General features: G+C 34.3%; 1 protein-coding gene across 1 annotated transcript; it reads right to left on the reverse strand.

The window, feature by feature from the left end:
* Positions 1–11,002: 11,002 nt before the first annotated feature.
* LOC136412346 (endothelin-converting enzyme 1-like) lies at positions 11,003–16,773 on the reverse strand. The gene is made up of 14 exons (XM_066395395.1): positions 16,606–16,773; positions 16,398–16,559; positions 16,227–16,351; positions 15,206–15,388; positions 14,882–15,154; positions 14,713–14,826; positions 14,396–14,655; positions 14,229–14,340; positions 13,893–14,170; positions 13,701–13,759; positions 13,596–13,644; positions 13,320–13,518; positions 13,099–13,263; positions 11,003–11,241 (listed from the first exon to the last, which is right to left on the reverse strand). The coding sequence occupies exons 1-14, from the start codon at positions 16,685–16,687 to the stop codon at positions 11,050–11,052; spliced, it is 2,253 nt and encodes a 750-aa protein (XP_066251492.1). The 5' UTR covers positions 16,688–16,773; the 3' UTR covers positions 11,003–11,049.
* Between the last annotated feature and the right edge of the window lie 1,778 nt (positions 16,774–18,551).

The following is an 18,551-nucleotide window of genomic DNA, read 5'->3' on the forward strand; positions in this document are numbered from 1 at the left end:
AATCAAATTTAATTAATTTATTGTTTCAAACTGATATATTGCATTAATTGAAGTGTCCGAACATTTATGTGTTAGGGATCGAAATCCTAACTAAGAATTAAAGCCAAATCGTTCGACGATTATCTTCCATCAACAAATGTAAATTATTTTTAGATAAATATCGCGTGTTGTTCCGGTTGAAGAGTCTGAAATTAGTAAATCTACTCTCATCAGAAAATAATATTATGGAAAAAAACCGTGGATTTAAGTTCAAATTTTCAATAAACCAGTTGCAATATTCTAATCATTTTTGATGATCTTCTGGATATAAATGCTGGTGCAGTTGATATTTGTATGACTGATATTTATGTTTCTTCAAAACTCGACGTCCTGACGAATAGCTAATCCCACATTCTAGAACTACCTCAGGAATTGATGTATTTAAAATAACTTTTATTATAGTTAAAACATCGATTTTTTGTCTTCACTAATAATAAATAATTCATTAGCATTTCTCGTTTTCATTTTAATCACTAATTTTTTAAAATAGTGACGGCCTGGATGGTTTCCAAGCGGAAACCTTTCCGCATAAAGTAGTGCAGCATCGGAAGGCCGCTGACGACATTCTCCAAATGCTAAGAGCATATCAATTTTTTCATTTTTAGTATAATTTTGCATTTTTTTGTAATTTAATTCGTTTGCGTTTTCACAATTGTACACGACTTCTATAAGTAGAAATACAGTCAAATTTTGATAAGTCTAATATAATCAATAATTTAATTTATTAAAATAATCACTTATTAAACTTTGTTTTAACTCTTATCTATTTTATTTAATGATTTGTAAAGTTCGTCAGTTGTGTTTTCTCTTGCATACAAAAAAGAACGCAGAACTTTCAATGCATTTATAATTATTTTATGCGAAGGTGATTCGATCGTCTCTTCACTATCATCATCACTTGAACCGTCTAAATTATTATCTGCGTTATTATTGCCAATATCTACCGCAACATCATTTTCTATGATACCATCGTCCATTGGGAATTCAAGTGTGCAGACATTGTCATCAAAGTGGATAAAATCGTTTAAGTCTGGCATTTCTAAAGACTCGTTTACTTGTTTTCAAGCATCAAATTTTATTGATAGTAGAGATTCAACCTTTTCTTCAATGTCATCGTAAACATTTTCCTTCAAAAAAATCAGTGGAACTTCGTTACATTTCTCTCATGCGGAGTATGAACTAAATGCAGATTTTTTTAAAGCAATTTGCAATAGTTTGCGATTTAACATCAATATCCCATGCCTTGCTTATTTCTTGAATACAATCCATTAAGTTTAATTTGGAGATACTGGCATTTTTTACAAATTGGCCAAGCAGTATTGTTAAAATTCAGCGACGATAATTCACTTTAGACTAGCAATTATGCCTTGATCCAGTGGCTGTAGCTTGGACGTCAAATTTGGTGGGAAAAATCTTATATTGATTGATTTTAGTTTTTTTGTAACATCCCGAAGATGGGCAGTGCAATTGTCAATAAATAAGATCATTTTTCTTCTTTCTTTACTGAGTCTGATGTATCACTCCAAGAGCCAGTTCTCAAAAATTGCTGACGTCATTCATGCTTTTGAATTTGATTTATAATTTACAGGCAGTCGTTTAACATTTCGAAAACATCGTGGATTCCGAGACTTGCCAATGATCAAAAGCTTTAATTTTTCAAATCCATTCATGTTTGTAACACAAAGACAAGTTATTCGCTCCTTGCTACTTTATCCTCCACGGCAACTTTGGTTTTCAAAAGTGAAACGTTTATCGGGAAGACGTTTATAAAACACACCTGTCTCATCAGCATTAAACACATCTTTTTCGTGATATTTTTCCAAAAGATGCGGCAAAATATCACGCTTCCAATTTTTACTGTCTACTTCGTTAACATCGGCACTCTCCCCACATAATTTTTTTGACAAATTCCAAACCTAAAATTGCATACGTATGTAAGTAAATACATATGTATGTCGTAATCAAGTAAAACATAGGTAAAATTTTATATGTACATTGCATATCTGCGTTTCCAATTGTCTGGCCATCCTGTACTAGCTTTAAAATTCACTTCTCTTAAACGACCAGCAAATTCAAGCGCTTTTTGCTTCACTATAACACCTGAAATATGGAAGTTTTATTCTCTGGCCGATTTAAACCAATTTAATACTGATTTGTCGACGTTTTCATACATGACTTTCTTCATTCGTTTTGCATTGTTGCAACCCTTCCTATTTTCTATTGCCTCCTTAATGGATTTTACATTTTTCATAATTGTTGACACCGCATTAGCACATCGTACTTTTTTGCTACATCTTTATTTTTGGCACCTGCTTTGATTTCATTCACTAGCTGATATTTTTCTCCAATAGTCATAATCTTTAATATGCGTTTTGGTGACATTTTGTAAATTTGAATTACACTGATTACACATACACATTTAATTAACACATCAATTAAATATTGTTTAGTTAATTCCCACTAACATTCCTGAAAAATTATAGAGAAGAACAAAACAAACTTATTGGAAAACACATAATACAGGAATCCCCTAAATAAAGCCAAATCGTATGTGAAAAAGAACCATTCCGACAGTTTCCGGTTAATGCCGAAGTAGTAAAGTTCGACTTAACGAAGTTTCTTTTTGCAAAGGAACTCTAAATTAAATCGAGTTATCGAGATTTTCGACTTATCGAAGAGTCATTACATGGATTTAATACCGCAAATGTCAGCGGCAGAAATTTTGTTCGACTTATCAGGAACTTCGACTTATCGAAGTTTGACTGTATTTTATTCTTTTGCTCTGTCATTTCTAAGACGGCCATGTCGTATTTCACGGTCAACGTATTTTTTTCTAAATTTGAATATTTTTAAAGAACATTTCTAAAAGAACATACATTGTGTTTGGTATCAAAAATTCAGGAAAAAGTAATCTTTTAGAAAATCGCAATGAACCATCATATCGCTACTCGAAAAACAGAAGATAAATAGACAAAACTGTTTTTCTGTATTTAAATTCTTTATAAAAGAAAAAGTACTCAATAAAATTACAAAGTAGTATTTTTCCCCATGATCCTGATCTAAAATTGTGCCTAATATGTGTACCTCAGTGGCGTAGCTCAACATTTTTTTTAATGACATATTTTTAGACTAAAAATGACCTCGAGATTCCAAAAAAGAATAAATTTATAGGTCATTACATTTAAAAATCGAAAGTTGAGATAATTTCCTGATAAACTGGAAGTGCTAGATAAACGTGATTAATGTCAATCAATCGGTTCTATTCTCATATAGCTTTTCTCCAAATTTAAACTTTCTAAGTTTAAAAACAATAAAGTTATAAGGGCGAACCATTTTCTTGAATCACCCGGTATACTAGAGGAAAGTTACGCGATTGCGACAGCAAATTTGAATATAATTAAACCCCGGGAGTTTTTTAGGTATCGTTGAGTGTAGAAATTTTAAAGTCTTGTTTGTCAAGATTATATTAGAGCAAAGTTTTGTTAGTCTTACAAATATGCAATTGTCGATTTTGACAGGCTTCAAACAGTCGGACTCTGTCAATTTACTGGCAAATGAGTAGAAAAATAGAATTTAATTTTTTTGTGGTTCTCGCTTGTCTAAAAACAGTTTAGACTTTTTGGGAATTCCAGATTTCTGCAATAAAGTAAGTCAAAAAATAATAAACCCGGGTAATCAATAAACCTACGGAATCTTAAAAAAAATTGGTATTGAACAGTTTTAAGTAACTGCTAGTAAATAAAATTATCTAGAATTTCCCGAGAAGTCTTAGAACTATACAATACCCGTCGCAGATGGGCCATAGCTTAACCCCCAGCATCTGGTGTTTGCAAGAACTAGAAATTGGTAGCTTTAAAATCAAAGGCCGACAAAGGATCGACTCCGGGATCATACAAACTTATTTAACTCAAGTTTGTGGTCACTACAAAATGACAAATGCAAGAGAATTGAAGGTCAGGAATTGGACTGACTGACAACGGGGAATTCCAACCGTCTTGTTGGATTTAATGGTTTAATCCCCTCCACTGGGGGCGTTTAAGATATTGGGACAGGGAAGATCGAAGAGATCAGTTCCTTCTGTGATTTTTTGGAGAAATAATCTCGAAGTTAATTCCGTGAAGTTACTTGAGAGTACTCAGTACATATACAGTGTACCATTGCATATCACAGAGCACATACAGGCAATGTGTATGTTAATCATTCAAAGGACTCAAGTACAAGTTCTTTCAACACAATCAAACTAGTTATTCTTGGAAACACCAGTGACTAGTTATACTTTAAAACATCGACCTAGTACAGTTTTTCCTACGGGCTTTAATTGTAACTACTAATTAAGATATTTAAGAAATAAAATCATAAATAAGTAAAACAGAGCATAAATCCAGTTTTTCTCTGTCTGGCAAAAACGAGAGTGGTCATTCAGTATTATCAAAAATAAAATCAGTCGCGGAAACAGATACCACTAAGTAACAATAGTGTCTTGGAGAGGTACAACAACTTCCCCAGCGTACATCGCTATTGTTATAATCAACAACCTATGTAGCGTGGTTTTTTAGAATTTTGTCCGCCCTTTTTTGTATATTAGGCATTATTCAATTCATGACGACGAAATTGGAGGGAGCGAAATTACAATCACATCTTGGGCACTTTCCAGGACGACAGCTTTGTGCGCATCTTTTGTATTTACTCAACCTTAAGGTGAGGTACACTTGAACATGGTAGCCCGAATGACCAAAACGAACCGAACGATCGTAAACAAGCTGAACAAATATTCAAGCAAAAAGTCGTTGCGTTGGTTTGAATATGTATTCACAAAAAAGTTCCAACTGCTTGAAGTGTTTGTAATTAGCGTTAGTAGTGTAGTTCCAAATTATATTTGCTCTTGTTATTTTTTCCACAAAAAGAAAAAACATGGAAATTGGTAAAAATAAGAGTGAATTTCTAAAAATAATAAACATGAATAACGACCTAGCAGTAGCTTTTAGTGTTTTTTTATTATTTGCAAAATTGCTAAAAAGAGAAAACTGCAAAACCAGTAGATATGAAGGTTATATCGACATCGCATCAATAACTTATTATTACGAGAAATGGAAAACATTCATTTACAGAATTTTACCAGAATGACTTCTGAAGATTTTGAAGAGTTAATAAAGTTAACAGGTGCTTCGGTTAATAATGTTGATTTTGCTAACAGATAGTGTTACTGATTCATTTGTTAATATAAATTAACGATATCGATAGCATCTTGAAAGGCAAACATACCGCATTCAAGGCCAGTGTGCAATAAACATAGTTTTCATAGCTTTGAATATGGCCACTTTCGTACCAGGAAAACACATTTTGCGGGGAAGTTTAATAACTTCCTTTAATTTGAAAAAAACGGATGCCTAAAGTTATCGATTGCTACTTGAAGCGTATGGTGAACATGCCCTATCCCAAAAAAGTTGTGAACGATAGTTCAACCGTTTTAAAAGTGGCGATTTTGATATAAAAGACAGGGAACAACCAGGACAGCCTAAGATATTTGAAGATGCAGATTTGCAAGAATTATTGAATGAAGATCCCACTCAAACATTGAAACAATTGGCAGAAACCTTGAATACCGCCCATTCCATCATTTCCGAACTTCTACATGCCTTGGGAAGAATTCAGAAGGAAGGAAAATGGGTACCATATAAATTAAAAGAACGAGACATTGAAAGGCGAAAAACCATTTGTGCAGTTTTACTTGCCAGGCAGAAACGAAAGGGTTTTTTACATCGAATTATTACAGGTGATGAGAAATGGACTTATTTTGATAACCCAAAACGCAAAAAATCATGAATAGATCCAGGCCTACCATCAACATCGCAACCAGTACGCAATATACATGGAAAGAAGATCTTAATATGTATTTGGTGAGATAATAGGGGAGTTGTGTTTTATAAATTCCTGAAACCTGGTGAAATGATCACTGGTGATCGATACCGAAAACAATTGATAAAATTTAACCGAGCATTGAAGGAAAAAAGACCAGAATATGCCCAAAGACCCTATAGAGTTATTTTTCAATAGGATAATACTCGGGCTCATGTTGAAAAATCGATAAAAAAATATCTGGAAAACGTTAAGTGGGACGTCCTACCCCACCCACCATACTCACCGGATTTAGCCCCTTCAGACTATCATTTATTCCGATCAATACAACACGAACTTTCAGAACAACACTTCCATTCTTACGAAGAAATAAAAATTTGGCTGGATAATTGGTTGGCCTCAAAAACCAAAAAATTCTTTTGGCACGGAATTCATTTTTTGACAGAAAGATGGGAAAAAGTCATAGCTAACGATGGCCAATATTTTGATTATTAACATAATTGGATTTGTTATAGAAATAAACGTTTAAATTTTGCAAAAAAAATCGACATTATTAACTGAAACACCTATTAATTGGACCAATTATTCAAAAGAAAAACATGAAGTTACGAAAATGGATTCCAGTGAAAGATCATTTGGCTTTAACATTGTGGTTTTTAGCTTCTGGTGATTCTTTCACCAACCTTCAGCATTTATTTAAAATATCAAAACAAAGTATTAGTATTATTGTGACAGAAACATGCAGCGCTCTAATCCCGAGTTTAAAGGATCACATAAAGATAAGTACACTAATATTTTGAATAATAAACAAAGAAATAAAAAAGTTTTAATTTATGTTTGATATAAAAGTAATAAATAATAAATATATTTTCAAGTGGATTAAATCTGCCAGGTGCTTAAGAAGCTAGTAGCTGCTTCATTTGGGACTGATTGCTCCTGAGAGTTGACTTCGCTTGAGAGTGATGACAAATTAATATATGAAATTCCACTCTGTATCGTTTCTTGTGGGGAAGAAGTTGGAATTGGTATTGTAAAGTTGCCACTGAGTGAAAGCAATGGCGAATTCTTATCGTTTTGATGAAAACTCATACTTGCTGTATTTCTGTTTATATTAAAATGACCCATATCAGCTTGATATAGTATATTATTAAAGTAATACTGCACTATCGCTTTAGCCCGCTTAGAATAATTCCTCAGCTTATTTGTCACGTGTTTTCCATAATAGTTACAAGCATCAGATATTTCTTTGGATTTTTCTTTTCTAATTACGCTTCTCAGCAATTCAAAAGCTTCATCAATTTTGTTATCTTCTTTCGATACTTTTCGTTTTGCTTTTTTCTTTACAGCTGAAGGGCCTGTTTTCTTTCAGATGGTAAAGTACGGTTCGGTACTCAAGATTGTGTCTAATATTTTTTGCAGAATTAACATTTATGTTTGTAGATTGACCATCAACAAGAATCTCAGTATATTGTTGTGAAGCAGCCTTCTCCGTTTCTGGGTCATCTTAGGAAAAAAAACGTTCAATATCACCGTTTAAATTGTTTTTAATAATGGTTTAAAACAATGCCTTATCGTAAGTTTTCTATTTAATTTCAGATTCTGTTAACTGCTGAAGAATAACTTCAAAGGCCGTGTAAGGTTAAGGGGTCAATTCGGCCCCCACGGGCGATTGATCTGAAATTTTTACCAATTGTCCCTATCACTCAAAGGACTTACCACATAAAATTTCAACTTCCTAAGTCTCACCATTCAAGGGTAGGACCTTGAATGGTGAGACCTTGATGACCTTGATGATTCAAAGTTTCACTTTAATTTTGCTACTAACAGCCACCGAAAACCAAAAACGTACAATAACTGTCATTATTAACAAATAACTGTCATTATTTCTTTTCCACGGCCAACTACGCAAATAATAAAAATTTACCAGAATGAATATCTACTATTAATTTCACATAAACTTAATTATTTCGAAAAAAGTTTGGAATAGGTTTAGGTAACTCTAATACAGTTCAATGGAGAATTACATTTTCTACTTGGTACTGCTTAAAGTTATAGGGTGTCCCATTAAAAAAAAAACTGACTTTTGCAACTTCAAAAATGTAAATGTTAGGAGCTGAATTTTGTACACCCTGTAAAATACTAAGCCATGTAAATAGTGAAAGAGTGAACCTAAGACTATGTATTGGCATTCTGAAAAATATGGATATTATGTCTTTAATAGCTACAGAGATATGCAATTTTAAAATTGGTCATTACAGAGGCATGATTTTAATTCAAGGTCAAATATCTCAAAAACGGTAAGAACTAAGTATAGAACATTATACAGAAAATGTACCTAAAATATTATGTAGAATCTAAAAATAAAATAATATACTGAGGGTTCCACTTGAAATAAGGAAGTTACAGCTATTTCCGGTTAAACCGGAAGTGACAGCAAGTTGAAAATATTTTTAAAAAATAGTATATGTCGAACTTAACTTAACTTCAAATTTTCAAATTCGCATCACTTTTAGATCCTAGTAAATTTCTAATGAACGGGTTGGGTGAATAACCCTGCATACCTATACTTTGAATCGCTATATCTCAAATACTGAATTTTGTACAAATCTGATTCAACGTGGGTAGATACTTCGAGAGGCCCTCTACACAGTGTGCAAAAATGGTTAGTGTACCAAAGTGCGAACTCCTCTAAAATCACCTAAGTTTTTTTTTTTTTTGAGATTTCGGCCCTTTGGCATCAACCGATAAATCTATAAGTATATGAAAATAAGAAGGTGGTTACTGAAGGACGCATCATTTTGCCCCACGCTGTACGATGAATAGTTCCCGAGATATGGCGTTTTAAAGTTTTCACCCTCAACCCCGTCCTACCCTTGAATGGTGATACTTAGGAAGTTGAAATTTTATGTGGTAAGTCCTTTGAGTGATATGGACAATTGGTAAAAATTTCAGATCAATCACCCGTGGGGGCCGAATTGACCCCTTAACCTTACACGGCCTTTCCAAAACTTTTTACGAACAATAGTAATTTCCTTATTGTATAGGTCCTATGAATGTAAAGCATGTCGTAATAACAAGCTCCTTCAATAGTGGAAGTGAATACTACAATAATAAATCGAATTTTAGTATGTATTATTTACAAATGTGAATGCTGCACACAATTTTATTTTTGTGGACATTGTTTGTCAAGGTAGGATATCGGACGGCGACGTTTTTAAATACACCATACTGTACAGAAAAATGATAGAAGATAGTCTACATCTTCCTACGCTCAGGTTTCTGCTCGAAGTAGACAAGAATATGCCCTTTGTTTTTGTAGCAGATGAAGCATTCCCCTTGACAAATAGAATAATGAAACTTTACTCAGGGATTCAGGAAAAGGGTACGAAACAAAGAAAATTCAACTACCATTTAAGTCTCGCAAGAAGGGTTGTGGAGAATGTTTTTGGTATTGTTTCTGCAATTTATCGTATTTTCAGAAAACCAATGCTCTTAAAACCAGAAAAGGCCCCCAAGCGTAGTTATGACAACGGTATGCCTACATAATTTTCTACGAAAAGGCACATCTAGAAATATTTATACTCCTCCTGAAACATTTGACCAAGTAGACAATGCAAAAAGTTAATTCTTGGTAACTGGAGAAGTGATAACAATGATCTGTCTTGATTTTTACCTATCAGGCAAATACCTCGTAAATCATCAATGGAAGCAAAAGAAGTGCTGGACCAATTTGCAACTTACTTTTTCAATAAATAAATGTGGTATTTAAGTGTTATTTCTATTGTTTATGAATTTTTCTTTTCTACTTATTTGTGAATAAAATATGCTTACCTCCATAGAACTTACCGAGTGTTGATTCATCTCTATCTAATAAAAAAGTCATCTGAGTAAATGCAAATCATTTGGGTATGTAGATTTCTTGCTTACCTATAACAGCAATTACATACAAATAACAGTTTTTACATTGTATTATGTACTTCTTTCAGCAGTTGTAACTATTATTATTATTTATCAGATTATCATTATTATACTATTATTATTCCTTCACCAGCACCAATGGTTTTTTTCCTTTGGATTTTTCTCACCCGAAACTTGCTAAAATGCTCTTCATGTTCTTTTTTACTTGTTCACTACTACACTGCAAAATTTCTCCAATACTTACTCAAGCATCATGTTTTTTTATTTTGTTACAATAAAACCCATATCTGGAATTCCACAACACGGGATATTTCTCATAAGTATCAATTAATTTCAAGAACTTTTCCTTATCCAACTGCATTTTCAAAAAATTATCATTCCTCTATGTAAAATAATAGTTTTTATTGATTGTCGTATGTATCGTTCATACGCCGCAAACTACACAAATGTTGTGAATAGTACGAACATTCTTATTCCCGTCAACTGAATAATTCGGCGAACAATAAATTCTTTTGAGCAATTCCGATTTACCAACAAGTTCCGGACAACGTTTGACGCGTTCAGTTCGGCTCGGAGACAAGTCCAGATGATACAAATTCTGCTCTGCTCGGTTCGTTCTGTTCGTTCGGGCTTCAAGCGTGGACATTTTTGGATTTTTAGATGCCAGGAAAGGGGCGAACGCCAAATTAAATACATGGAATTTTTCGAGCCCAAATGTTCGCTGCTGTGTATAATTGCCTGGAATGCGAATAATTGGCGATACTAATACATAGCAACCTTTCATTCAAAAAACAGGACCATTTTTAATGGCATGCATTATACATAGTAAAGGGGTATGTTATTCTCAGGGTTAGATTTGGCTAAGAATAGAGAGTAATTTCGACACTACAAAAACTTTCTTGCGTGTGAGACGTTATTCACAAAAAAAGAGTCAGATTCATCATTCTGTCAAGGAAATTACTGACCTCGATCGAGAAATAATTGATAAATCGGACATTATACTTATGAAGTTTAGTTTCGCCATTCTATGAAAAAAATATTGATTTTAACAAACTGCCTTAAATGATGGACTGTAGTATTGAGGCTGCATGTCTAAAATAAATTAGAAATCGATGAGTGGGAACATAAAATATATAACAAGGAGATTTGCTGAAAAAAATCTTTTCGTTAATTGTAAAAAAACAACAAATTTCATTAGTTCCCAATAAAGTGTATTAAAAAATTACACACGCATGACTACCATAACTTGCACTTTTCTTCAGGGTTCATGGGACTGCCTACAGGACACTCAAAAGCTTCAGCAAAACTGTCCATGTTAGAGAGCACCCCATTAACCCTCATACTAGCTCTAGCATGGCAACTGCTGGATGTGAGGCAAGATTGCTGCAAGGATACTAGATAGGCATCTGATTCAGCAGAACACCACATCTAGAAAATAGAGATTGGTAAGTTGAAGAAAGAGCCTGAATATTACTGTGAAACGTCGACAGTTTCTATTACGAATGGTCACGGTTTTTGGTTGAAATTTACATTAGTGGCCAAACGTAGGTAGACAAACAGATTTTTCCAATTAAATCATTTATATGTTAATTGATCTGTTTCCTATGCATGTATGTTATTTGTTGCAAAACACGTTATAAGAAATAATAAACAAATGTTGATAAGTTACTTTATTGTCAATAAAAAAATAAATCTTTGGAATTAACCTGGTCAAAAGTAGATAGACAATTAAAAAATGAAAACAAAAACATAACAATTTCCTTCAAATTATTTAAAAAATCAATTGGGACCTTTCCTAAGGCAATAATATTTGATAAAATACCTATTATTGTCAGTAACTACCTGATATCGACGCGGCATTGATTCAATCAATTTGTTTAATATTGCTAGATCAATATTTTGCCACTTTTCTTGTTTTTCAGTAAACAATTAATTGCAATTTGAATTATTTTTATCTTTTAATCCTTGATCAACAATTTGCCACAGGTTTTCTATGGAATTCAAATCGGGAAACTGGAAAGGACATTTCAAAATCGACACTTTTTCTTTTTCAAGAAACCATTTAACTAACTTTGAAGAATGTTTGGGGTCGTTATCGTGTTGAAAATGGAATCTTAAGGGAAAATTGTCTTCAACATAAAGTAACATAACATTCTGAAGTATATCCCTGTACATAAATCTGTCCATAATTCCATTTATTCTATGTAGTGTGCCAATATCAAAATCGCTGAAACATCTCCATATCATTACTGATCCTCCTCCATGCTTAACCGTGGGTCTGGTGTATTTAGGGTTTAATCGCTGACCAGTTGATTGAATACCATCGGAATTAAACAAATTAAATTTGGATTCATTGCTCCAACGAACTCGTTTCCAATCCTGTTTCAGCAAATAAATATGTTGTTGAGCAAACTCCATTCGGGCCTTCTGATTTTCCTTACTGAGAACAGGTTTTTTACTGGCCTACGTGCAAATAATTTCTCTTCGACTAATATTCGTCTGACAGTCCTTGAAGACACAGAAACTCCGAAAATTTCTAGCTCAGATCGAATTTTCTCAGAAGACATGAATAGATTTTTCGAATTATCTTCAGTGCATCTCTTTTGTTTGGCTTCCTTGGTCATCCAGTTTTTAGTTTTGGGTTAATTGATCCAGTTCTTTGATATTTTTTATTATAGCCCAAGTAGTGCCTTTTTTAACATCGTACCTGCAGGAAATTTGCACTTGCCGTTCACCCTCATTAAAAGCTTTGACGATTCACTCTTTTAAATCAGTGGACACTTTTACATCGCGAGGTACGTTGTAGACTATAAACCAAATGCAAGTTATACTAATATTTTTCTGACGTCTTAAGAATTTAAAGTAAATTCAACTATTTTTACCACGTCTATCTACTTTTGACGAGGTGAATTCCAAAGATTTTTTTTTATTGGCAATAAAGTAACTTTATTAACATTTGTTTATTATCTCTTGTAACATGTTTTTCGACAAATAACATAACAGCATAGGAAACAGATTAATTAACATATGCATGATTTAATTGAAAAATTCTGGTTGTCTGTCTACTTTTGGCCACTACTGTAGGCACTTACCGGATTATCACCTTATCGTATGTTAAGTGAGGGCTGGAAGGATTCAGAGCACTATGTATTCGGTTCAGCTTGAACCGATAGTTTGAGAGTGATTATAACAATCTTTGATATTTTCCCGAACCAATCAACATCAGAAATGATGTTATTAATACCGTTGTGAAATAAGTGAATGTTTATTTATGATGTGACTTACTGTTCCATATCCAACAAAAAAGAGCTGTTCCGCTGAAAATTGCTTCGTGGAAGAAATTACGTATTTGCTGCTAAAATTGGGAAGTAGGTTTTGGAAAGTTTTGAAAGCATTACGTAATCCGCCGTTATCGGCAACGTTTTCATTTAAGCTGCCAGAACCGCTTAACTGAAATAGTGGATATACAATAATAGAACAAAATTTTAATCACTGTAAGTAAATACCGTTCCATTGATTTCTGGTATAACATATTTTGAGTACTGTTCTACGAAACATTGGCTCAGGTTTCGGAAGTTGGCCGTGGTCTCATTGGACCACCAGGGTTGCATCACTCCGTCCTCGTTGTACAGGTACCCTTGGTAATCGAATCCATGGGTAATTTCGTGAGAGATTATCATACCTATACGACTGTAGTCTAGAAGACTGAGATAGAGGATATAGATCACTTAGATGTTATATACAAGAAAATTAAATAGTGCATTTTGTAATAGAAAACTGACCTAGTGTTGCCTTGGAAGAATATCGGATGTAGCATGGCAAGGGGAAAGACTAAAATGGAATTTCAAGGGTTTTGAAGGGCAAAGTTTTTGTTACAATTTACTTACTTATTCTGTTATTTGCGCGGTTGTAGTAGGCATTCACATCGAACGGCGATTTTTCCCACCTAAAACCATTTTCTGTTAAGTCATAATCATTTTAGTACCACATTTATGACTGTTCCGTGCGAAATTCTTTGAATTGCAAGTTTTCTGTCACGTATCAAGTTCAGGAATTTTGATAATGTTTAGAGAACTTACGCCGTCTTTTTCCGAAGACTGATCATATTCAACGTGTAAGCCGACTGAAAAGACCTTAAAACCTTCGCGTTGGAAAAATGGTCCCAAGTGGATATTTGCAGATTTTCATAGAATCTGTTCAACATATGCTTGTCTTGAATAAACTTCGGATAACCCAAAAGCGAAATAATGTTTGCTGCCTTAACCTGAGCGGATGCCTTGGACGTATCGTCCATCCAGGAGGCCTCGTCGATAATTTTTTCAAAGGAGGCCTGCAGGTTGTCAATCATAGTTGCAGCCTACAAATAATAATCTTCTGTGACTTCCAGGTTACTTAAAGTTTTTCTAGTACTTTACACTATCTAGCAAGTTATCTCCCATATATTCTAACCGGTAATCATCCGCAACTGCCAGGCTCAAAGCCAAAGATCCCGATGCATCCATGATTTTCCTGGAGCAGTATTCCCATCTAAAATCCCGTTATCATTAATAAATTAATTCGAACAATTTTAATGCGATCTAACCGATCATAAGTGGGCTTCTGGATGGTCTTCATGTACTCATCGAAATAGTTTCTCGTTTCGGAATCACTGTCGGCAGCAGTGTAGGTAAAAGCCCTTAGCAGAGCCGCACTTTTCACTATGTCCATGTCGTTAATTCTAATCCAATTTATGACGCCGTATAGGACAGTGCTTAAGTTAGTAGTGGCTAAAATCTCGAAGTTTTCGTCTACGTCCACATAAGTGTACTTCAATAGCCTCTGAATGTACTCCACCCAATCTAACTAATAATATAAATTTTTAAAGAGATTTATAGGAATGGTTAGAATTTTCAGAAATACCTGTATACTATCTCCAAAGTATTTCTCAGTCCATTCATTCAAGTGCTTCAAAGTCACAACGGAAGTCAAGGAATCATTAGTTAAAGGATCGATTTCAGTGCCCTCAGGGATGTACTACATGAATCATTTATTGATGTATCTTCCTGATGATTGGTAGTCGAAAACTTACCCCTCCGTAATAAATCCCTTTAAGGAAGTTGGAAATGTTGGCCACCTTCACAAAAATCTCCTCATCGTTAACGCGATTGCCGAATATTCTATTCAGTTTTAATGAAAGATTTCTAAGGAGAACCTCCATGGCGGGGATGGATTTTTCTTTGGCGTTGCTAAGCCTATTTGAAGAGGATTCGAGATTCTTGAAACCTTCTTCTATGGCTTTATCATAGGATCGGTCATAAGCTGGTCGAAATTGCACTGGGATTTCCATAGCGTCAGTGGATATCTATTTTTTTAATTAATTAGGATGTGGTTGTTTTTTTAGTGCTTAATATACCCGTAGTAAGTTTCTTGTAGCGTTTTGAATATCAAAATACAGACTCGCAGTGAAAAATACGCTGATTCCAAACTCTGCAGCGATATCCGCAATATCGTTCCATATAGACGATTTACGTCCAGAGTAAAAATTTGCCATATGTTCGTCTCCTAAGATCGGGAATCCTCCATACCTCCTCACCACCTAAACAACAGTGCATTTCAAACAATTTTTCAAGTATACTCTGTGACGTATCTATAGGGGTAAGAAAAACGAGTTTTTGCGATCTTTACAAAACTATAAAGAAAATTAAGTGAGAATGAAGATGAAGAATGAGAAAAAGACTATCACTATAAATCGGCCCAAGACGACCCTTAAAGTTAAAAAAACACGATATTATGGATTTTCATGGAAACAAAAATGCTTTAATATGTATTTTTTATTTTTGTACTAAAATGATTTTTGAACCCATTAGCGCTTTTGTCAAAATATTTGCGGAGGTTCATTCCTCCGAAGACACTAATGAGTTCTATAATAATTATTGACTTCAATACGGCCCTATAAATCAGTTGAAGATAACTATTTTAAATGCATTTTAAAGATCCCGAGAACGAGTTTTTTTTCTCGTGAAACGCTGTCTCAAAAAGCCCAAATGAGTTGTACAAACTGATGTCCACACATCACTATAAACCAGCCAAAGACCACCTTTTTTAGAAATGATTTTAAAATATTTTAATTTACTGATAATGGGTATGTAAAGTATTTCTTACAGTATGAATGGAATAGCACGCATGATATGGTATTACTCCAAACACACCGTCTAGGAATTAGTCTCTCTCTGGGAATTAGTGTGTTCTACAACTGACCTCAGCGCATCCCTATAAATCAGTACAAGATGCCTACTTTTGAGGACATTGTGAATAATGATTTCATTAGTTTTATTTGTCTGAATTGTATTATAGTAGTGGAGGAAGCCAGTGGCGGGTCTGGAATAAACGGGTCTTTGCCTAGCAATAATTTGTCCGTCACTGATTATACCTACCTCCCCCTCAGGATCAACAATCCCTATAGCATTAGTATACATATCGCTCACGCAGGCCTTCAACGCTCCCTTGGCCTTTAGTACAGCCACTGGGTCACAATCCTGATCGTCACTGTTCAACATCTCTACAATTTCTCAATAAAGAGGTTTCAGTAAAGCTTTGCCACTTACCAAAAACCCTTCTGGTTAATTTTTCCTCTAGAAGAGTGAATTGGTCAATCAAGGAGTCTCCTTCTTTTATAGGGTGAACATTCTTGAAATTCCCGCATGTGTACTCATAGAAGTCCTCGCAAGGGTCCGCAGTGAGATTCATGTACTGGAATTCTTGAAATTCTTCAAAGCAAATTTATTTATTATCTAGTTTTGGTGGTTTTCATACCTTCATTGCTTATGTATGTTTCTCCAATTGAGTATCCACTAACTCCCATAAGAAGTGTCGTTATTGCCAAGAGCAAATTCATATTTTGCTTGCTATTCAAAGACAGAGATATTTTATATACTTAATTGGCATTCTTTAAGTTTTAAGTAGGTATATTACAATGCGCAATTTTGTAAAATCTCGAAGTAATTTTAAAAATTCTAGACGAGGATCTGCCTTTGATAACTTTATAATCTCGACGTCACTAGATTCTTGATTGATTGTGCTAATTGTAGGAGATAGAGGAGCGATTTTGTTCATAAAGGTGTAGGACATTAATAAACATTGCTATTTTTAACAAGGTTAATAATTAGTAAGTGGTTCCAGGCTCGATATTCCCCTGATACTTCATTGATTATGCAGTATCTATATTTTCCTTTATTCGGGCAATTGATTGTGTTAAGTAAATTAAGCTCGGATTATTTGGGGTTTTTTGCATTAGAGCAACAGCTATTTCGATATATCCGTTGCGATACAATGTGTGGAGTGGTCTATTGAGTTAAAGTAGAGTAGAGTTAAAAGAAATCATTATAGTAATAAACATCAAATATACTGCGTGACATAGAAAAGAGAAGACCACGTAAAAATTTATTGATTTAAATAGTTTTTAGTATGCGCGTTTACTTATATGAACATTAAAACCGATCAGTTTTTCAATCAATTAATATTCTTGCATTAATTTTTATGTTATCAGGAATTTTAAGTATTTTTTTACTATAAAAGTGCAACAACAAATCAATCTTATGGAGTCAGAATATTATTTATTGGCCCATAGTACTTTTAGAAGAGGTTCTTTGATTTGTCCAATCTATTCAACATTTAAACAAAAAATTCGCCACTAAGATGAACCAAAGTTTAAATACGGCATTGGTGTTAAACATGGTTCCAAAAATGCCAGTCGCAAATAAAGAGCGATTCAAGAACACGGCGAAGAAAGCCCACATGTCCGGGACATGTAGGGTTTCTGAAATATCTCTAAAATTTAACATTGGGAATTTAATAATTGAGGCAGTGGACGTATAAGGTTTTTCTTTTAAAATATACTGAAGAACAAGAAAAGTGTATTTTTATGAATTTATTTTAAGATTTATATTTACATCTTGAAGCTATTATGCAATGATAAAAAAAATTCATTTACGCTTAATATAAAAATATCAATAGTGCGTTTGACCGCCATTGTTATTATAACACCCTGTAACTCTGCGAAGCATGGACCGAATGAGATGATCTATATCTTTTTGTGACAAGGTATCCCAGGCATGCTGCACATATGCTCGAAGTTCGTTGATGTCGGCTGAGGCAATCGCTCAAGAAATCAACCAATGCTATCCCATACATGTTCTATCGGGGATAAATCGGGAGACCTTGCCGGCCAATTGATTGCTTCTATTCCAGATTCATGTAAACACTGCACTGTATGTCAAGCCGTATGTGGTCTGGCGTTATCTTTTTGAAAAATAAGATTGGACGAGCTTGCAAAAATGGTATATAGACAGGGCGCAAAATTTTGTTGACATGACGGGCTGCAGTTATACTACCCCTGATGAATACTAGGGGTGATCTACTTCCATAACACATAGCCCCCCATACCATTATTCCCGGGGTAATCGCTATATGTCATTCTAACGCGAGAGTTAAATTTAGCTTTTCACCTCGGAAACACCCCACCTTTCGACGGCCGTCATGACTACCTAAGCAAAATCTAGATTCGTCACTAAAACAAATGGAATTCCATTCCAAGTCCGATTCAATTCTGGCACCACACCATTCCAGCCGACGAGCCTTGTAGTTTGCAATTAAAGGAAGTATACAAAATGAACGATAAGCACACATTCCCATTGCAAGTAAACGTCGATTGACGATCATTCTAGAAACTGGTCTACCTGTAGCTGCAACAAGACCATCAC

This window comes from Euwallacea similis, chromosome 12, assembly GCF_039881205.1.
Source record: "Euwallacea similis isolate ESF13 chromosome 12, ESF131.1, whole genome shotgun sequence".
Taxonomy (NCBI): Eukaryota; Metazoa; Arthropoda; class Insecta; order Coleoptera; family Curculionidae; genus Euwallacea; species Euwallacea similis.